The sequence below is a fragment of the Dromiciops gliroides genome, chromosome 3 (genome assembly GCF_019393635.1).
Source record: "Dromiciops gliroides isolate mDroGli1 chromosome 3, mDroGli1.pri, whole genome shotgun sequence".
Classification (NCBI taxonomy): domain Eukaryota; kingdom Metazoa; phylum Chordata; class Mammalia; order Microbiotheria; family Microbiotheriidae; genus Dromiciops; species Dromiciops gliroides.
Genome location: NC_057863.1, coordinates 445,076,588 through 445,099,868, shown reverse-complemented (window position 1 = coordinate 445,099,868; position 23,281 = coordinate 445,076,588). Strand labels below are relative to the sequence as shown.

Below are 23,281 nucleotides of genomic sequence, written 5' to 3'. Positions count from 1 at the left end.
CAGGAGTACCTGAGTTCAAATCCGGCCTCAGACACTTGACACTTACTAGCTGTGTGACCCTGGGCAAGTCACTTAACCCCCATTGCCCTGCAAAAAAAAAAATTCAAACCTGCTTTAAGAGTTCTCTGGAAATTCTTTCTATCTGGAGATTTAGATGGGCTTTTGTTGTTTAAAATTTTCCTTTTTCTTGATGCCTTTTAAAAACACATTCATTTTGGGATTTTTAAATAATAATAAACATTTTTATTTAAAGTTTTGAGTTCTAAATTCTATCCTTCCTTCCCTCCCTTCCCCCCCACCAGGTGATAAGCAATCAGATATAGGTTATACATGTTCAATTATGTAAAACATTACCATATTAGTCATTTTGTATAAGAAAACTTGAATCAAAGTGGGGAAGAAGTGAAAAATAGCATGCTTCATTCTCCTTTCAGTCAATATCAGTTCTTTCTTTGGAAGTGGATAGTATGCTTTATCATTAGTTCTTTGGGATTGTCTTGGATCGTTGTATTGCTGAAAATAGTCAAGTCATTCACAGTTCTTCATTGAACAATATTGCTATCACTATGCAAGGTTTTCCTGGTTCTGCTTACTTCACAATACATCAGTTCATATAAGTCTTTCCAGGCCTTTCTGAAATTGTCCTATTTGTCATTTCTTGCAGCACAATAATATTCCATCACCATCATATACCACAGCTTGTTTAGCCATTCTCCAACTGATGGGCATTCCTTTGATTTCCAATTCTACAAAAAGGGCTGCTATAAATATTTTTTTTGCCTTTTTCTCTATTTTGGAATGTCTTTGGGATATAAACCTAGCAGTGGTATTGTTGAATCAAAGGGATATGCACAGCTTTATAGGCCTTTGGGCATAGTTCCAAATTCCTCTCCAGAATGGCTAGATCAGTTCATGGCTCTACCAGGAGTGGATTAGCCTCCCAATTTTCCCATATCCCCTCCAACATCCAACATTTTGTTGTTGTTGTTGTATTAGCCACTCTTATAAGTATGAGGTGGTACCTCAGAGTTGTTTTAATTTGCATTTCTCTGATCGATAGTGATTTGGACCATTTTTTTTATATGACTATAGATAGCTTTGATTTTTTTTTTTTTTTTGGCTGAAAACTGCCTGTTCATATCCTTGAACCATTTATCAATTTTGGAATGACTTGTATTTTTATTTATTTATTTTTGTAGCGTGATGAGGTTTAAGTGACTCACCCAAGGTCACACAGCTAGTGTCAAGTATCTTGAGGCCAGATTTGAACTCAGGTCTTCCTGAATCCAGGGCTGGTGCTTTATCCACTGTGCCACCTAGCTGCCCCATGACTTGTATTTTTTATCAGTTTGACTCAGTTCTCTATTATATTTGAGAAATGAGACCTTTATCAAAGATATTTGTTGTAAAAATTCTTTCCCAGTTTCTATAATTTTAGTTACATTGGTTTTGTTTATGCAAAAGCTTTTTAATTTTATATAATCAAAACTAAATATTTTATATTTTATAATGCTCTCTATGTCTTCTTTGGTTCTAAATTCACCCTCTGTCCTTAAATCTGACAGATAAACTAATTAACTAAATTTAATTTGCTTATAGTACCACCCTTGATGTGTAAATCATATACCCATTTTGACCTTATTTTTGTATATGGTACATCAAAAACTTTTTTGACATAAAAAATGTTCAGGGCCTGACTGTATATAATTCCTGTTTATTTTAGCCTTCTGTGACTACATTTGATTATGAAATAATAAGATAGACAATGCAATTTAACATAACTTTCAAAATGTTGGTTATTTGTAGAAGACCTAGTCCTACCCTCCATTCTACTTTTTTCTTTCCCCAACTTCCCTAATACCTTTTTTTTTTTTTTTGGTGAGGCAATTGGGGTTAAGTGACTTGCCCAGGGTCACACAGCTAGTAAGTGTCAAGTGTCTGAGGTCAAATTTGAACTCAGGTCCTCCTGATTCCAGGGCTGGTGCTTTATCCACTGTGCCACCTAGCTGCCCCCCCTAATGCCTTTTAAAAGATTGTTCCAGAACAGTTGATTGTCTGGGGCAGTACCTTTATATGGAAATCTGAGATTTTTGATAGTAAGTAAGAGGAAGTACCTTTAGTTACTTTCTGAACTACCAGTGTGCATTTTATATATTTGCAGGAAAACTTTAAGCATTCTACATACACATTGTCTGTACCTTAAACAATTAGTTATCATTTTTTGGCCTCACTAGCAGTGAGTACCTAGGGTCAAGAAACAGTCTACATTGTACTATGAAAATGAAAAAGTGAAAATCAAGCACTTAAAAAAAGCATGGCAGATTCTGTTAAAAAAATTTTGTTATATAGATATCCAAGCATGTTATATATGTACTTTACTAAAACAATATATTAATACTTCTAGGATCTCTAATTTTATAAAGGTATGTGTTTGCTTTTTCTAGTACATATGGACTTTAAGAATTACTGAGCCCAAAAAATTTCATGACCCTTTAGTTCACCTGGTGATTGAGTCACAGTGAACTTAGGCTGCTCCACAGATAATATGTTCAAAACATTTTTAGCTTGATAGAGCCTATTGGAACTTTTTTCTGCTGGTATAGCCTCTAAGAACTGGGGGTAACCTCTATATCCTACAGTGAGGAGTCAGAGTAGGATTAGACCAAATGACATTTTTGTCAGATTATTCTGCTAACTGAACTATGAATTTATTGTTTCATGGAATTTGTCTCCCTCAATAGAACAGCATTAATATAAACTTGCAGCTAAGACATGAAAATAGCCTATTAGAACATAATGTTAATTAACCATACATGTATAACCTATATATGATTACTTGCCACCCCAGGGAAGGGGAGGGCGAGGGGAAGGAGGGATAAAAATTGGGACATGAAAGTATAAACAAAAATGTGCTTTTTAAAAAAAGAACATATTGTTATTGATGTTCACTAAAATGAGATCCTTGCCTATATTTTCATTTTTTGAATAACAGATATTTCAAAAACAAGACACAGGGGCAGCTAGGTGGCGCAGTGGATAAGGCACCGGCCCTGGAGTCAGGAGGACCTGAGTTCAAATCCAGCCTCAGACACTTAACACTTACTAGCTGTGTGACCCTGGGCAAGTCACTTAACCCCAATTGCCTCACCAAAAAAAAAAAGACACAGCAGTGCATGCTCAGTAGAACCCATCTTCCTCTGATGTTTTTGACATTCTTATTACAGATATCATATATATATTTATATATAAAAATATCGGGGCAGCTAGGTGGCACAGTGGATAGAGCATCGGCCATGGATTCAGGATAACCTGAGTTCAAATTCGGCCTCAGACACTTAACACTTACTAGCTGTGTGACCCTGGGCAAGCCACTTAACCCCAACTGCCTCACCAAAATAATTTTAAAAAGAAACAAAACAAAACAATCCCACCATATTTGTGTCATATATATAAAAATATCAAGTAATCCTACCTTTCTCATTTTTTCTAGGTGAAAGTAGAATTGGATAAATTGATCAATTGTCCTTGATTTTTGTCTTCTCAGTTTAAAGGTAAATCTAGTTATTTTGTTATCTCTTTTATTTCTTTTATAAGGTTTTTAGAGTATAAATTGTAACTTACTGATTAGGTTTACAATTTAGTCTTTCATTTGCAAAATTGGAATCAATATGAATCACTATGGTAAAGTCTCCTGATTGGATTGAATTGAATGGTTACATAACTTGCATACCTTGAAGAATTTGTCATTGTATCCAGATGAACACTTCTTTCACCAGTGCATATTGTAGTCTTCAGAAACTTAGCATGGCTGTGCTCATAATTTGTCACTCTGCATCCAGCCTAGTGATGTAGGCTAGTCTTTGGAAAAATGAAAGAACATATTGTCCACATTGTACTCAAAAACATTCCGACTTGATATTTGTCAGAACCTTTGTGTTCTATTTGTATAACCCAGAATTATTTCTATACTATGATGAGGCATGAGAATAATACTGTAGTAGAAGTTGTTTGTATCCATGTGGTAAAATTTTCTTAATAACTTTATTCACTACAACAAATACATAATAAGAACATTGTGTTTGAAACATTTTTTAATATCTAGAGGTAAAATGGCAAAGCTTCAATGGATCAACTAGAATCCTAATACATAAGAGGAAAAAATATCATTTCCCCCTATTTTATGATCTATTAAAATTTGGGAGCATATAAACTGATAACTTATTTGATGCATTTCAGGAAAATAGTTTAAAGTAAATACTGCCTCAAAATTTTTATGTTCTGTTTTTCTCTCCAGAATTTTTCTACAGAAATTGCCAAGAAATTGTTGCTGGTTACATACAGATTTATTTAAATCTGTATTTTGAATGTAGTTTAGAAGCATTTGAAACCATGGGAATAAAGGTCCAACGTCCTCGATGTTTTTTTGACATAGCCATAAACAATCTACCTGGTAAGGAAGTTATTTCACATTTTTTAAATCTTGTTTTTATCTTTTTAAAGTAGTATATATTTAAGTGGATATATATTAAATGAGAAGCAATGTAGAGTAAGTTGATAAAGAATTGGCCTGGGAACCAGGAAAACAACCTAACTGCAAGCTCAGCCCTCTGACAGAGATGCTGGCTGTGTGACCCAATCACTTCTAGGCAACATTCTTCTTTTTTTTTTTCCAGTTACATGTAAAGATAGTTCTCAACATTTGTTTATACAAGCTTTCTAATTTCAGATTTTTCTCCCTCCCCTAGGCAGCAGGTAATCTGATGTAGGTTATTTATTTTATATATATATATATATATATATATACATATATATATATATTTCTGCACTAGTCATGTTACAAGAGAAAAATCAGAGCAATGAGGAAAAGCCTCAAAATAGAAAAACAACAGCACCAAAAACAAAAGAAATAGTATGTTTCAATCAGCATCTATACTCCACAGTTCTTTTTTTTTTTTCCTGGATTTGGAGATCCTCCTCCATCATGAGTCCCCCGGAACCCTTCTGTACCATTGCATTGGTGAGAAGAATCTAGTCCATCACAGTAGATCAACACACAATGTTGATGATACCGTGTACAACGTTCTTTTGGTTCTGCTCATCTCACTCATTATCATCCCGTGCAGGACCCTCCAGGTTTCTCTGAACTCCTCCTGCTCGTCGTTTCTTTTTTTTTCTTTTTTTAAATTAATAAAGTATTTTTTTTTCCCGTTACACGTAAAGATAGTTCTCAACTTTTGTTTATACAAGCTTTCCAATTTCAGATTTTTCTCCCTCCCCCCTCTCCTAGACAGCAGGTAATCTGATATAGGTGTTTTATACACACACACACACACACATACAATAACATTAAACATATTTCTGCATTAGTCATGTTATAAGAGAAAAATCAGAGCAATGACGAAAAACCTCAAAATAGAAAAACATCAGCACCAAAAACAAAAGAAATAGTATGGTTCATTCAGCATCTACTCCACAGTTCTTTTTTTTTTTTTTCCCTGGATTTGGAGATCCTCTTCTATCATGAGTTCCCTGGAACTCTTCTGTACCATTGCATTGGTGAGAAGAATATAGTCCATCACAGTAGATCAGCACTCAATGTTGATGATACTGTGTACAATGTTCTTCTGGTTCTACTCATCTCACTCATCATCAGCCCATGTAAGACCCTCCACGTTTCTCTGAACTCCTCCTGCTCATCGATTCTTACAGCACAAAAGTATTCCATTACATTCATATACCACAACTTGTCCAGCCATTCCCCAATTGATGGGCAATTCCTTGCCACCACAAAAAGAGAAGCTATAAATATTTTTGTACATGTGGGTCCTTTTCCCTTTTCCATGATCTCTTTGGGGAAAAGTGGTATTGCTGGGTCAAAGGGTATGCACAGCTTTATCACTCTTTGGGCATAATTCCAAATTGCTCTCCAGTATGGTTGGATCAGTTCACAGCTCCACCAACAATGCAGTAGTGTTCCAATTTTTCCACAGCCTCTCCAACATTTATTATTTTCCTTTTTTGTCATTTTAGCCAATCTGATAGTGTCAGGTGGTACTTCAGAGTTGTTTTAATTTGCATTTCTCTTATCAATAGTGATTTAGAGCATTTTTTCATATGGGAATAGGTAGCTTTGATTTCTTCATCAGAAAACTACCTGTTCATATCCTTTGACCATTTCTCTTTTTCTTTTCTTTTCTTTTCTTTTTTTTGGGGGGGGAGGCAATGGGGGTTAAGTGACTTGCCCAGGGTCACACAGCTAGTAAGTGTCAAGTGTCTGAGGCTGGATTTGAACTCAGGTACTCCTGAATCCAGGGCCGGTGCTTTATCCACTGTGCCACCTAGCCACCCCCTTGACCATTTCTCAATTGGGGAATGACTTGCATTCTTATAAATTTGATTTAGTTCCTTATATACTTTAGAAATGAGGCAACTTTCTAAGATAAAAAGTTGCAGAGAAGGTGCTGAACTGCTTTGGTAGGAATTTGCTAATCTGGGACCTCTTTGTACTGATAAAGTCACAGGGTGAGTCCTTAATACATATTTAAATAATATACAAAGCTATTTTAAACTCTTGTTGTTCAGTCATTTTCATTCGTGTCTGACTCTTCATGATCCCATTTGGGGTTTTCTTGGCAAAGATACTGGAGTAGTTTGCCATTTCCTTCTCCAGCTCATTTTAGGAAGAGAAAACTGAGGCAAATAGGGTCAGGTGACTTACCCACGATCACACAGCTAGTAAATGTCTGAGGAAAGTGAATCTTCCTGACTCTAGGCCCAGCACTCTATCCACTATACCACCTATTTTAAACTAAATGTTCTCTTTTTCAGCTGGAAGAGTTGTCTTTGAATTATTTTCTGATGTGTGTCCCAAAACATGTGAGAATTTCCGATGTCTTTGTACAGGTTTGTAGATAATTTTGTCTGTTTTATGAAGTAAAATTTTATGACTTTTTTTTTGATGTGTTTGAAGATTTCTTATTCCAATATATCAAATTCATAGCATGGCAATTCATCTTTTAGGAAATATGTTTGAAGGAAATATGTTTTTAGGAATCGGAGGTCCCAAAAAGTTAAGTGATTTGCCAGAGGTCACATAATCCAAAATCCATATTGATTATCTGTTCAGTTAACACAGTACAGCAAGCACAATCCCAGTGGTTCATGATATAAAGACAAAAATTAAACAATCCCTGCTATAAGGAGTTTAAATTCTTTCTAAAGAGACAGCACGGACACATAAATATATGCCGAATAAATACGTGATAATTTTGGTTAGAAAGCACTAGCAGTTGAGGTGAGGGGGAATCAGAAAAAATTTCATATAGAAAAAAGTTCTGCTTGAGTTGAGTGATAAATCTACGATTTCTAAGTCACGAGTTTTTTTGAGTAAGGGAGTGACAGTTAAATCTTTGCTTTAGGAAAATCACTTTGATAGCCAACTGAAGGATGGATTAAAATGAAGAAAAGCTGGAGTCAGGAAGACCAAACATTGATTCCCAGGGGAGAAAAGTGATAAGGGCCTGAACTAGTATTGTTTATGTGAGCAGAGAGAAGACCGTTTTGATATATATTGTGGAGATAGAATCAACATGTTTAGGCAGCTTATCAGATATGGGGCTGGGAGGGCAGTAAGGGGAACAGTGAGAACTAGAAGAAGACTTTGATGTGAAGCTGATGAATGGTGGAAAGATTGTGCTACCCTTGACAGAAATAGATTCAGAAGACATGGTTGTGAAGAGAAAGATAAATTCTGTTTTAGACATAATAGGTTTGAGATGCCTATGGAAGTCCAATAGCAGGTTTGTTATGTGGACTAAAAAATATTAATCATCTGCATAGAGATGATAATTGATCTGTGAGAGCTGATGATATTACTGATAGACTGGGACAAAGCCTTGAGGTATTCCGAAGTCATCTGATGTGTCTAATCATACAGGAAAGGAGACAGAGAAGTAACAGTTACACAGGAAGAAAATTGAGAGTGATAATCCTCTATCAAAAAAAAAATTATGTCTATGCCTAATTGAAATTATTCATATCATTGCTTCAGTTTATTTTTTGTTTTATTTTGAGGGGAGATTTTTTAAAAGTTGATTATTTACTTTTGCAAGTCACTTGTGGGTTTAAAAGCAATTATTATGTCTTAAAAACAGTTAAGAATATTTTCTTCAGTTGAAGAACTGATTATTGTACTCCTTGAGTAATGCATTAATGTTGGAAATTGATTAAAAATAGTATTGTCTAGGCATATGTTCCATTGGGACCATTACATACTTCATTGAAATGAAACACACTTGAATGGTCTTTGATACTAAAAAATGTGGAGGGGTGTTAAAATAATACGTGGAAACTTTTTAAAATGCTCATTAAAGTTAGAAGGTTTAAAAAAACATGCATGGCTAGAAAACACATTTTTTAAAGAACTTTAATGAGTTAACATACAAATTACTGTAAATCCAGTTTTTTTTCCTTCACATTTTCAGATCCTGTTGTAGGATTTTTAGTTTTGTTGACATTGGTAGTTTGGAAGTTTAGGTGGATTTTTTCTAGGTGGTGATGGAAATGAGAATTGAAAGGAATGCGAAGTAGTTTTATCCAGAGTCCTAGACTGAAATTCACAAAACATGGCTCTGCCATTGTTACCTTAGACAAATCACTTTTTCTGAGTGTCAGTTTCCTTATCTGTGGAAAAAAAAAAATTGAGAATAGAGGATTTTTAAGGTTCAGTCAGGAATTAAATTTTGTTTTTAATAAAACTGTTCTTTCTTTTCATATTTCCTTCCTTTGGCACATATGTTAAATAAGACAGATATTTTCATCATAGAATACCTACCTATTAAATGGAAAGGAACAAAAAGGAAAAAAGTTTTATGCAGGATTATTCATTATAAAAATAAAGTTGAGATATAACAGATTCAGAAAAAAACTGTGATTGGATTTGCTGTAGTGAGATTTTTACCTGTAGTTTTCCTGTATTTTATAAAATTTTATGAAAATCTAAGAACACCCAATCAAAAGTGAAAGCTTGGTTTAATCATAATTTCAGTCTTAGGAACTCTTTTTCCAGAGGAGTGAGGAGTAAGGCAGGTGTTGATTCTTACTGTTCTTTATTCCTAATAAACCTTTTTTCCCCCCTTGTTTAGGTGAAAAGGGTACGGGGAAATCTACTCAGAAGCCATTACATTATAAAAGTTGTCTTTTTCACAGAGTTGTAAAGGATTTTATGGTTCAAGGTGGTGACTTCAGTGAAGGTAGGTGAAAATTTACCTGTTACACCCACAAATGTATTTGTTGATGTGAAAGCATCTTTTTCTCCACTAATTTGTCACATATAAAAGAATAACTTATATTAAAACATCTTTTCTTCAAAAGCAGTACCAATTTCTGTTAAAACCATTAGTGAGCTCCTGATACACATGACATCTACATGATTAGTCATTCATTTCTGAAATATAATTTGAGGTGAGGAAGGGGTACAGTCCAAACATGTAATAACATTTGGGCCCTGGTTGCATATGTAGGATTGCAAAGAGTGAGAAATTTTGAGTTTGAAATGCCCATAGGGGCAGCTAGGTGGCACAGTGGATAGAGCACTGGCCTTGGAGTCCGGAGTACCTGAGTTCAAATCCAGCCTCAGGCACTTAACACTTACTAGCTGTGTGACCCTGGGCAAGTCACTTAACCCCAGTTGCCTCACTAAAAAAAAATTTTTAAATTAAGAAATGCCCATAGGACATCCAATTTTAATGTCTGATAGGCTATTGAGAATAAGAGAATGGGAGTCATGAGAGAGACTTGTACTGGATGTATGTATCTAGGGGTCATCAGAGTAATGATAATTAAAGCACCGTAAACTGATGGTGTCCACAAGGGAGAGAAGAGGGCCTACATCAAAGACTAGGGTTACATCCACAGGTCAGTGTGATATGGATACTCCAACAAAAGAGACTGAGAATTGCAATCAGATTGATAAGAGGAGAACAAATGGAGAGAAGTGTCACAGAAACCCAGAGGAGGTAAGAATATCCAGTAAGAGAGGGTATCATATGCTGTAATAAAATAAAGAAGAATGAGGGTTGATAAAAGGCCATCAGATTGAGAAATCAAGAGGACTTTAGTAATTTTGTAGAGCTATTTCCGTTGAGTAATGAAGTTGGATGCCAAATTGCAAAAGGTTAAAAAAGGAGACAGTTGAGAGGAAATAGGGGAAACAAGTATAGACATTTTCCTAGGAATTTGGCTTAGAAAAAGAAGATGATACCTTAAGGGAATGGTAGGGCCTGGTGATGGGGGAGTATAGGAGGAGATTGAAGATTGGAAAGAAGGGCAATCTGCTGGAGAGATGGGCTCAAACTAGGATATCTCTTAAGAAGTTGAGATGGGGCATTTTTTCATTCAAGACTAAAATAAAAGAGAGGGTAGTGTTCTGAAATGTAGGTAAATGTAAAAGAGGAACTTATAGTGAATTCTGTCTATTTTCTTAGCAATGTATAAGGCTAGATCTTTAGCTATGAGAATATTGGAGGAGTTCATGTGAGAGGCATCAGCAGAGAAAAGGTTTGGAATAGCTTCTTTAGTAATCAGATAGAGAACTAATTAAAATTGTTTTGGTACAGTGAAAACCCAGTTGGGATTAGATAACCAATTTTCTACTGAACCTGGTCAGAACCATGGTTTCCTCAAACTCCATGTAGTAGCAATGGGATGAGTCAAAGCAAAGGAAATGGAAGGCTGGTATATTCCAGGATTAAGGTTTTACAAGGGACCAAGAGATTTAAAAGTGGAGGATAGAGTACAGTAGAACTGGTTAATTAAAGGATCAAGATTGGAAAAAGTGGTAAGTGTAAATAGAACAGTGGTGGTGACCTGGGAATATACTAAAAAGTGGAATGATCAGAGGTATCAGCAAAGATGAAGAATACACTTAGGAGTAGTATGGTACAGGAGGAGATGGACTAATAGGAAGTTATGATCTAATAATGGATTTCAGTAGTTTTGATTATGGAGCTGAAATAGTTATGGGTGATAGCAAAATCAAGGATATGATCATTCGTTAGTGTATCTGAGGAATGGTAGTAATGAGAGTTGAGTAAATTGAAGAATTTGAGATTGAGGGAGTATCAACATGTGTTGAAGTCCCCTAGGATAAAGACAGGAGTTAAGCATGTAGAAAGAAAAGGTAAGACAGTCCCTGAACCCATTGTAAAAAGAGGGGAAAATGACCTGAGAGCCAGTAGGTATTTGTCATAAATTTGGTTAGGGTGAACTTCAAATGAGAAATTTGTTGGGTTATGGTAACAGAGGAGATGGTTTAGAAGTAGAAATGGGAAGAAAGTGGTATTACAACATCTCCCTTTAGGATCAAAGTTTTCCAGGTATTTGTTGGAGCTTGAGAGGGAGAAGTCCAAAATGAAGTGAATTTTGATGTTTATGGAAGAGGAATTTCAGACAGTATAATGGAAAGGGTCAGGCAAATGAAAGTGGGATGGTAAGCATGATGTGGGTAGGGATGAGAAAAGAATCACTGGGCATTGAAGTACTTTATTTTTTTTTAACAGCTTAGTTGTCACTGAGAGTGGTGGAGTGAGACAGTGGTATTTGGTATCTTTTCATTTAATTAACAATGAATATATATCTCCAGTAGTAGATCCATTCACTTGTTGGACAGAAGCCTCAAATTGAGTATATTAGCCAGTAATCCTTACAGACTATTTCAGAGCTGTGTAATTCTTAGCACCCTTTGCCTCTTCTGTTATCACTGACTGAACAAATAGAATATTGCTGCACAGGACTGAAAACCATTTAAAAATTTTTATCTGTTACTTGGGTTATCTTAGCCAAAGAATGTAGACCTAGTGACAAAACTATTGATAATGAGCCTCTGCATATGTGAGGCTGGTCCTTGGGTCCATGCTCAAGATCATTGTCTTGGGGGTAGACCCTGCTGCAATTTAGAATCCACTCATATAGCCTTTTTTTTTTTAAGTGAGGCAATTGGGGTTAAGTGACTTGCCCAAGGTCACACAGCTAGTAAGTGTTTAAATGTCTGAGTCCGGATTTGAACTCAGGTACTCCTGACTCCAGGGCTAGCTGCCCCTCATATAGCCTTCAAAACTCTAGCATCACTTCCATGCCATAGTGAGGATGCAGAGTTGGATTTTTGTGGAACCTGTTTACTTTTGTAATACTGATATTTTCATATTTCACTAAAATAAAAATCTGTGAGTTGCTGTGATCTTTTAAATATTTTAAAAATTTATATTCATATACAAACTTTATGTGTTACATTTTCTGTTCTTAGGAAATGGACGAGGTGGGGAATCTATTTATGGAGGATTTTTTGAAGGTAAGTAATTCTCTGTTGCTTAGAAATCATTTGAATTTATCAGAAGGGGACACTATGTATAAAGCTTACTTTTCAGGATGCTCGGGGAAATGCAAAGAGTAAGACAGTCACTTTCAGTCTGCTATGTGCTGTTAGTCTGAATATATGGTTTTGGTCATTGGGAAAAATGCCCAGAAAATCAAGTTCAAGATCTCTGGGGTATGTAAATTAACAGAAATACTTGTAGACTTTAATCACTTGTTTCCTCTGTATTCTAATTTCAACATTATACACATGAACATAAAAAATTTGCATTAAATGTGGTTACTATTTAAGACTTATTATTCCATAATGTTTTGTCCCTCAAATTTCTGAAACCACGAAGATGCTTATTTTAATAGTCATAAGCTAGTCCAAATATCCATTTTTCTGTAAATAAATTGGTTTATCTAATTTTAAAAAATATTTTTAAAACAACATCATCATCAAATTGAGTTATTTTTTTATCTAAACTATTGTTAAAGAACTACAAATATCAGTATATCATTGAGTTAGTTTATTAAGTAGTATTGTTCCCAAGCCAACTACAAGAGATCATTGGTTAACTTGGTCTTAAAGATTTGTTCAATACCCTGATCCAACCATTCTGGAGAGCAATTTGGAATTATGCCCAAAGGGCGATAAAGCTGTGCATACCCTTTGACCCAGCAATACCACTTTTGGATCTTTTTCCCAAAGAGATCATGGAAAGGGGAAAGGGACCCACATGTACAAAAATATTTATAGCTGCTCTTTACGTGGTGGCAAAGAATTGGAAGTTGAGGGGGTGCCCATCAATTGGGGAATGGCTGGACAAGTTGTGGTATATGAATACAATGGAATACTATTGTGCTATAAGAAACGATGAGCAGGAGGAGTTCAGAGAAACCTGGAGGGTCTTGCATGGGCTGATGATGAGTGAGATGAGCAGAACTAGAAGAACATTGTACACAGTAACATCAACATTGAGTGTTGATCTACTGTGATGGACTATACTCTTCTCACCAATGCAATGGCACAGAAGAGTTCCAGGGAACTCGTGATGAAAGAGGATCTCCAAATCCAGGGAAAAAAAAAAAGAACTGTGGAATATAGATGCTAAATGAACCATACTATTTCTTTTGTTTTTGATGCTGTTGTTTTTTTTCTATTTTGAGGTTTTCCATCATTGCTCTGATTTTTTTTCTCTTATAACATGACTAATGCAGAAATAGGATTAATGTTATTGTGTGTGTGTGTGTGTGTGTGTGTGTGTGTGTGTGTGTGTGTGTGTGTATATATATAAAACCTATATCAGATTGCCTGCTGTCTAGGGGAGGGAGAAAAATCTGAAAGTGTAAAGCTTGTATAAACAAAGGTTGAGAACTATCTTTACATGTAACGGAAAAAAAATAAAATACTTTATTAATTAAAAAAAAAAGATTTGTTCAATACCATCTATTTTTTATTTGGAATTTCAAATTCTCTCCTTCCCTCTAGCCCCTTCCCCAACCATTGAGAAGGCAGGCAATAAGGTACCCATTATACATGTGAAATCATGGAAAACAAAGCCATGTTTTATGTATTTTTGTTTGTTTTGTGTTGAGCAGTGACTTTATAAAAGCCATTTTTAATTAATCATCTAAAATTGGACTATAATTTCCTTCCTAAATTTTTATTTTTTCTCTTGTGGTCTTTTTAAAAAATACTATTTTATTACTTATTTGTCTTAATAGTATTTTTTTCCAGTTATGTGTAAAGATGGTTTTCAACATTTATTTTCATAAGATTTTTAGTTCCAGATTTTTCTCCCTCCCTTTCCCTTCCCCAAGACAGCATGCTGTTTGATAAAGGCTATATATGTACAATCACATTAAACATTTCCACATTGGTTATATTGTTTTTGTTTTTTGAGAGGCAATGGGGGTTAAGTGACTTGCCCAGGGTCACACAGCTAGTAAGTGTCAAGTGTCTGAGGCCGGATTTGAACTCAGGTACTCTTGACTCCAGGGCCGGTACTTTATCCACTGCGCCACCTAGCTGCCCCACATTAGTTATATTGTGAAAGAAGAATCAAAGCAACCTAGTTTTTATGTTAAAATAAAGGTTAAAAACCCTGCTTTGTGGGGCAGCTAGGTGGTGTAGAGGATAAAGCACCAGCCCTGGATTCAGGGGGGACCTGAGTTCAAATTCGACCTGAGACACTTGACACTTACTAGCTGTGTGACCTTGGGCAAGTCACTTAACCCTCATTGCCCTACCAAAAAAAAAAAAATTTAAAAACAAAAAAAACAAAACCCTGCTTTGTGAAATTTGGGGCTGACCAAGCCACCGTCTTGAAATTCAGATTGCATATATGTTTTAAATGTATGTCACCAAATCTATTTGCACTGTTACTATCCAAATCTCATTGTCAAAAAGATGTATTAGTATGTTTATATAGCCCTCTAAACAGAGGAATTAGCATTATTCTGTTAATACACTATACTGTCAGGGCAGCTAGGTGGCACAGTGGATAAAGCACCAGCCCTGGATTCAGGAGGACCTGAGTTCAAATGTGACCTCAGACACTTGACACTTATTAGCTTTGTGATCCTGGGCAAGTCACTTAACACTCATTGCCCCACAAAAAACAAAAACTATACTGTCAAAAGAAAAGCTATACAGCTTCTCTGGATGAGATCATTAAGAATGAATCAGGGAGGGGCAGCTAGGTGGCGCAGTGGATAAAGCACCAGCCCTGGATTCAGGAGGACCTGAATTCAAATCCGGCATCAGACATTTGACACTTACTAGCTGTGTGACCCTGGACAAGTCACTTAACCCCCATTGCCTTGCCAAAAAATTTTAATTAATTAATTTTCTGAAAAAAAGAATGAATCAGGGAGCAACTAGGTAGCGTAGTGGATAAAGCACTGGCCCTGGAGTCAGGAGGACCTGAGTTCAAATTTGGCCTCGGACACTTAACACTTAATAACTGTGTTATGCTGGGCAAGTCACTTAACCCCAATTGCCTTACCCAAAAAAAAGAATGAATCATTAGATAGCCATGTGTCCTTGAACCAGAAGCTAGATTGATTGTTTGATCCCCATTTTTTATATAACTTTATTCATATGAAAGTATTTTTCCCCTTTGTCATTGTTATACCTTTTAATTTAAATTTGAACTTTATTTCAAATTTTCCTTGTTATTGGGCAAACAGATAAATAATGTCCATTAACTAAACTACATAAACTTCTCGATACATCATTAGCACAGTGCATGGCACATGATAGGTATTTAAATAAATTTTTATTGATTGGTGTGTGTCATAGGGGAGAAAATACCTTTCTAAATCTTGAATAATAGTGTTTGAATTCTGTCAGGAGTGATTATTTAAAAATTCAGATAAGGAAAAAAATTGAGCTATAGTAGAGTGATTTCAAGTATTACTACCTTATTGAAAAATTTTGATGTGCAAAGTTCCATCAGAAGAGTAGTAAGTTGTATTAAACATTCTTTTGTTTGCTATTCTTTTAGTCAAAGAATTCCTTTTAAAATTGTTTAAGAGTGAGAGGCAGTCCACTAACAACTTTTCCTTTCTCCTGTATTTACTACTATGTGTATGAGCTTCTAATTGGGCAGATATTTTTATCTTAATTTAAACATTCAGACCTGTAATTATAACTCCGTTTACCATTGCAAATGAGCATCTACTCTCCAATTTATAGTCTTGGAAGGTTGCTTGAGGAGGTAAGACTTGAAGTCTCTTGCATAGCATCATAGAGGAAAACTTGAACCCAGGTTTTCTCACTCTGAGACTAGCTTTCTATTTTCTAGACCAGGAATTCTTCATCCGAGGCCCATGAACTTTCCCAAAAAATATTTTGTTAATTATTTTTTTATAATTGGTTTCTTTTGTAATTCCATATATTTCATGCATTTACTTTCTTTTGAGAATGGATCCATAGACTTCATGAGGATGCCAGAGGGGTGGGGTCTGTGACACAAAAAAGATTAAGAACCCCCACACTGGGTTATTCTGCCTCACTTCTTTATTATATGCTTACAATTGCATATTTTCTTGTGTATATTAAGGGGGGGAAATTTTTTATCATCATTCATATAGGGCTCTCTATCCATTACAATATTTAGAATAACTATGAAGAGATAAATATTTTAGAATAAATGTAAAATTAATTCAAAGTGGTTAAATACAAGGTAGTTCAAAAGTATGGGCACTAGAAATGGAGGGGTAAATAAAGGGTTCTGTTAGAGAAGATATGTTTTAGGTGTGTTTTGAAGGAAAAAAAGGGATTCTTTGAGACAGAAGTGAGGAGAATGCATTCTAGGTATGGGGGACAATTATTGCAAAGTTACAGAGAAGGAGGAAGGAGTATGTGAGGAACCAAGAGAAGACTGGTCTGACTCGATCACAGTTCAAGAGAGGGGAGGGGTAGCTAGGTGGCACAATGGATGAAGCAGTAGCTTTGGATTCAGGAGGACCTGAGTTCAAATCTGATCTCAGACACTTGACACTTGCTAGCTGTGTGACCCTGGGCAAGTCATCCCCATTGTCCTGCTGCGCCGGCTGGCCGGCCTCCCCCCTCCCCCCCCCCAAAAAAAGAGGGATTAATGTACACTAAGGCTAGAAAGATGGGTTGGGGCTTTAAAAGCTAAACAAGAATTGATATTTTATCTTGGAGATAGTAAGGAGCCACTGGAGTTGATTGAGAAGGGTAGTCATATGTTTTTAAAGGAAAATTAATTTGGCAGCAGTGTGGAGGAAAGACTGGAATGGGAAGTGACTTGAGGTGAGAAAATCAAGGTAGGCTGTTGAATCAAGGTAGGCCGAAAATCAAAGTAAGAAGTAATAAAGACCTGAAATTAGGTGGTAGCTGCATGAATAAGAAGGAGGAAGAGGTTGGATGGGAGGGTTACTTTGGAAGTAGATATGACAAGATCTAACAACTGATTGGATAAACAAACAAAAAAGAGGAATACAAAGAGTATTAATACAAAGTACAAAGAGGAATAAAGTAAGGACAATGCCAGGGTTATGAACCTAAAATGTCTAGAGGGTGATGGTAGCTTCCAAAGAAATGGGGAAGTTTGGAAGAAAAGTGAGTTTGTGGAGAAAGATACTTTTGTTTTGGAGATTCTGACTTTTGAAAAGTCTTTGGGATATTCAGTTTGAAAATGTCACTAGGCGTTTAACAATATATGACCAAAGCTTAGGATAGAAACACTGGCAAGGGGGTAGTAGCAGAGCTATCTTACTGTAGTAAGGGCCCAATTGAGATTGAACAGTACAAATTTATAATGTGGAAGTCCAGAACTCTTGGGAATTTCCTCCTGTTCTGGTCAGCAGCACATGAGAAGAGGCAGAAGAAGCAGATAGTGGGATAACCCAGGATTGGGCTTGGCCAAGTGGGCAGCAGATTGGAGAGTAGAGCACAGTGTAGATAGAATTGAACTGTCTATAAGAACAGAGTCAAGATGGGAAAGCAGAGTGATATGCAACTATTTTAGCTATTCTCTATTGATGAAAACAAATTTTGAATTCTCTGTTTCCAAATTTAAATTTCCTAAAATTTTCCTTCATCAGCATAAAGAATTTATCAGTAGAAGTGAAAATCGTTTTGTGTGTGTGTGTGTGTGTCTACATACGTGTGTGCATACATGTTTAACCTGATTGAAAACTTTGCTTTTTTAGATGAGAGTTTTGCTGTTAAACACAACAAAGAATTTCTGTTGTCAATGGCCAATAGAGGAAAAGATACTAATGGTTCACAGTTTTTCATGTAAGTATTAATCATCTGTATCGTTATAACCAACTCATCCTCATTACCTCTTCATTGCTTACCAGCCAGTAGTCACTAGTGAATAGAAAGAGACTAAGACTAGATGATAGGAAAAAGTTGTCAAGTGAGCCATACTCAAGGAAATTTTTCATTTCCGTCTGTGCTTTTAAAAAAATTGTCACCAGAAATCCTAGTGCCCTGTGTGGTTTTTTTGTTTGTTTGTTTGCACAGTATTCTTGTATAGATCCCAATATCAGTCAAAAGATTCTACATTTCCATCATCGAGAAGCCAATCTGGAGGATCACTACTATCTTTTAGGAGGGGATTAGAGGTTCTTGATGGCCTCAGTGGCCGAATCACAGACAGTTTGTTGGAGTTTGCAAATTGAATCACTAAATAAGTTAAGGTTAATTTTTGGAAATGTTCTTTACTCATTTAAGTTTTTTATTCAAGAAAATTCTTCCCAACTCTGGTTTATTAATCCTGGTAAGGCTGTCATATCCTACTAATGTCAGTGCCTGAATGCACAAAGGAGTAGTTTTCCTTTAATATCTATAGACCTTATCCATTGTCTTGGTTAATCTTTGAATAGACTCCTGATTTTTCTTATGAGGCAGGAACTATATCTCAGTATCTCTAGTACCTAACCCACTGGCTGGTACATAAGCATCAGAAAATGCTTGTTGAATTAAAACCAGTGGAGATGGATATTAGCCATTTCAGGATGAGAGATCCTGGCCTGTCTAACACTTCTATCTCCCCGCACAGAATTCCTTCAGGTCCCAACTCCATATACCCCTATGATCTTCCTTTACCACTCCTGTTCTCTTAACTACAGAAACATCCTTTTGTCAATATATGGTGAACTAGCTATTGTAGATCCCAACCATCATTTGATTCTTTCTAAAGTAGAAAACTCCTTTTTTGTTTTTGTTATAGTTTTTATAGCTATTTTCTGCTATTACTGGTTTTTGGGGGGTTTGGTTTGGTTTTGTTGGTTTGTTTGGTGGGGGGGGGGGGCAATGAGGGTTAAGTGACTTGCCTAGTGTCACAAAGCTAGTGTCAAGTGTCTGAAGCCGGATTTGAACTCAGGTCCTCCTGAATCCGGGACTGGTTCTTTATCCACTGCACCACCTAGCTTCCCACTATTACTGTTTTGATAAAATAAAATATCCCCCACTCTTAATTTATTTTTCCTATTTTAAAACTGTTCTACATTAACTTAAACACCTCTTTTATGATACTGCTTTTCTCTAATCACTCTTTGCCCTAAACTATTGTTGCTCTGAATCAACTTGATGTCTAAAATCTGGGGAAGAACATAGTGCATTTACCTTCCCTTAACTTTTCACTTTTTCCTTTTTTCCTTTATCTACAATATCTTTTGTCACTTCCTCTTTCATGTTTTTCTTATAATCACGTAACCTTTTTTGATTTTTAGTGAGATTGATAGAAAAAATGCAATTTTTCTAGTTTTTACAAGTGAGAAAAGTGAATCTGAGTAATAGTCCAAATGTTAGTACTTTAGAGGTCATCCAGCCTCCTTGTTTTATAGTTGAGGAAATTGAGACCCAGACAATAAATGATTTGTTTTAAATCACACACGTAATCAACAATAGAGACAGAAACAGAATTTCAGTTTGCTAATTTACAAATTGGTGCTCTTTCTGCTATATCCTGTCTTCAGGGATTCTTAACATTAGGGGTCCAAGTACTTTGGTTTTTATTGTTTTTGGTTTTTTAAAATATTTTGGTAATTATTTCAATATATTTAGTTTCTTTTGTAATCCTATGCATTTATAACATTATTCTAAGAAAGGATCCATTGGAAAGAGAGAAGGAAATTTGAGGGGGGGGGCGGCAATGGGGGTTGAGTGACTTGCCCAGGGTCACACAGCTAGTAAATGTACTCAAACTACTGTTCATGAACTGAATTCATTCATTTTTACATCTAAGACTCTTGTATCAGGGAAGGAACATATTGTCCCACTTAGCTCCTTTAGATTCCCTACTAACACATTTTCCCACTACTCTAGTTTTTGTGGTTTTACTTGATACAAGATGCCTACACCAACATAGAAATTTACCCCCACATATACAACTGCTTCATTTCTAACTGTTGCTGTCCATTCCTAGTCTTTGTTGCACTGTTGTTTCTGCTTTCTTGGTTTAACCGTTATTCCTAAAAGAGAATGCATTGGGGCAGCTAGGTGGCACAATAGATAAAGCACTGGCCCTGGATTCAGGAGGACCTGAGTTCAAATCTGACCTCAGACACTTGACACGTACTAGCTGTGTGGCCCTAGGCAAGTCTTGACCCTCGTTGCTCCGTGCCGCCCCCCCCCCCCTCCCGAAAAGGAGAACGCATTCTTTTCTTTCTTCTTTTTCTTTTTTGTTTGTTTTGTTTTCTTTTGCAGGGAAATGTGGGTTAAGTGACTTGCCCAGGGTCACACAGTTAGTAAGTGTCAAGTGTCTGGGGCTGGATTTGAACTCAGGTCCTCCTGAATCCAGGGCCGGTGCTTTATCCGCTGCACCACCTAACTGCCCCTGAGAATGCATTCTTTTCATTGTGACTTTGAAGAATATCTGAATTAATTCTTAAGATTGAGGGTAGGCAGAGTATTTTTGTTGGGTAAGGTAGAGGGATGGTTAAGTTAAATGTGAAAAACATCTATTTTCCATATAATTGAGGCTCTTAACAACCAAAAGAAAGCAAAAACATCAGAAGAGACTCAGTGAGGTAGTACACAAGGCAGTATACTATGGTCCAAAGAAAAGTCCTGTTGTCTGAGAGTAGTGTCACTTCTGCCTTTCACTAGCTAGCTATGTAGACAAGGCCCTTTCGGTTTTGTTACCTATAAGATAAAGGAATTGGGTTACCTATTTCTCAGTTGTCTTCTAGCTCTAAGATTTTGTGACTATATGAATATGTCAGTGGTTTGATACAAGTAACTGTAGGGAGGCCAGGTGGACAAGAGTATTTAGCAAATAATTAAGATTTAAATACATCTCCTCAAAGAAGAACTGCAGTATGGAAATCTTTCAAGGATTGTTTCCTTTATATTATTTAAATCATCCTGTAAAGTTGTTTTCTTGGTTATGTTTCCTTCATTGTACACCATTTCTACAAGCATCTACTCTCTGAACTTTTTACATTTGTCATTTCTTATGGTAGAGTAGTATTATATCACATTCATATACCATAACTTGTTCTGTCATTCCCCTGTAGGTGAATACTTAATTGTTTCTAGTTCTTAGCTAAAATAAAATGTGCTATTGTAATACTTTTGTATTTATGTTTTCTCCTTGAGGTAGATAGTCTAAATTTATGAGATACATTCCTTTTTTACTCAACAGGCATTTCCCAACAATTGCAAAACAACTTTATCTCCTCAGAGTACATTTTGCAAGAGCAGTTTATAATAGCATTTAGCTGATATGTTTAACTTCCAGAAAGAGAAAGTGTTTCTTCTCCTTCCTCACTTTCTAGTCATTCCTCAACCTCCTGTAATTTCAGTTCTCTCCCCCGTGTTCTTTTGTAATTGCTCTTTCCAAGGTTACCGTTGGCATTATAATTTCCTTATCTAATGACCTTTTAAAACCTAGTCCTCATCTTCCTTGAACTTTGTGCATCATTTGATGCTATTAACTACCCCTTCTTTGATATGTCCTTTTGGAGGAATCTGCTACTCTAGCCTAATTCTCCTACTTGTTTGACTTCTTTGTCTCCTTTGCTAACTCATCTTCCTCCTCCTAACCCTGAAGTATACATATCTTTAAGGCTCTGTGTTTGGTCCTCTTCTTTTGTCTCTTCTGTATTTCCTCCCTAGGCAGTTTCTTTGCATTTTCATAGATAGTAATCACCTCTATGCTGATGACCCCAAATATATATCTCTTGTCCCAGCTTCTCCCCTGGGCTTCAGTTCTTCATTTCTAACTACTTGCTGTATATTTAAATATCTTGCTAAACCTCAAATTCACCATGTTCAGGAGAATTCTATCAAAATAAATAGCAATTACCTAAAGAACAATTAATATTAAAAGCCCACTAAATATACAGATAAATTTCAAAATGCTCCTTAAAACCTTACAAAATGAGGATTATTTCATTGTAATAAAAATGACAATAATTGTCAATGTCAATTTACATATTTAAACTAATGAGGTACTTTATGAATCTAGATAAAATAACAATTCATTTGAAGGAACAAAAAATATAGATCATCAAGGGAAATAAGGTATGAATGAGGAGGAAATGCACTTCCTGACTTCAGACTATACTATAAGGCAGCACTCTTTTAAACCCTTTGGGATTAGTGAAAAGATAGAAAAATAGATGTTAAGAAACTAGACAAGGGGGCGGCTAGGTGGTGCAGTGGATAAAGCACCGGCTCTGGATTCAGGAGTATCTGAGTTCAAATCCGGCCTCAGACACTTGACACTTACTAGCTGTGTGACCCTGGGCAAGTCACTTAACCCCCATTGCCCCGCAAAAAAAAAAAACAACAAAAAACAAGAAACTAGACAAGGGAGATAGGAAACAATTCAATAAACCCAGTATTTGATAAAGCTGAACATAGAAATTACCTAAGAAAGAACTACTAGGAGAACTGGAAAGCAGTCTTGTAGATAATACATTTAGATCAATCAATTAGAAAATATTTATTAAATGCCTACAACATGACTGGCACTCAACTAAGGACTAGGGATACAAAAAGAGGCCAAAGACAATTCCTGCCTTCAAGGAGATTAAAATCTAATGGGGGAGGGGCAGCTAGGTGGCGAGGTGGATAGAGCACCAACCTTGGATTCAGGAGTACCTGAGTTTAAATCTGACCTCAGACACTTAACACTTACTAGCTGTGTGACCCTGGGCAAGTCACTTAACCCCAATTGCCTCACTTTAAAAAAAAATCTAATGGGGGAAAACAAGATGCAAACAAATATAAACAAAGCAAGCTATACAGAGAATAAATGAGGTAATTAACAAAAGGGAGGCTTCCTGTAGAGGTGGGATATTAGTTGGGACTTAAAGGAAGCCAAGGGGGCCTGTAGGTGGCGCAGTGAATAGAGCACCAGCCCTGGAGTTAGGAGGACCTGAGTTCAAATTTGACCTCAGACACTTGACACTTACTAGCTGTGTGACTCGGGGC

At 36.2% G+C, this 23,281-nt stretch overlaps 1 protein-coding gene across 2 annotated transcripts in view; it reads left to right on the top strand.

Moving 5' to 3' along the window:
• PPIG (peptidylprolyl isomerase G) overlaps positions 1-23,281 on the top strand; it is a 78,257-nt gene that overhangs the window by 31,695 nt on the left and 23,281 nt on the right. For both annotated transcript variants that reach the window (XM_043992510.1, XM_043992511.1), the window contains exons 2-7: positions 3,491-3,551; positions 4,295-4,450; positions 6,829-6,903; positions 9,144-9,251; positions 12,302-12,346; positions 18,040-18,127. In XM_043992510.1, the coding sequence (XP_043848445.1) occupies positions 4,390-4,450; positions 6,829-6,903; positions 9,144-9,251; positions 12,302-12,346; positions 18,040-18,127 (377 nt within the window). In that variant the 5' untranslated portion in view covers positions 3,491-3,551; positions 4,295-4,389. The remainder of the gene's footprint in view (positions 1-3,490; positions 3,552-4,294; positions 4,451-6,828; positions 6,904-9,143; positions 9,252-12,301; positions 12,347-18,039; positions 18,128-23,281) is intronic.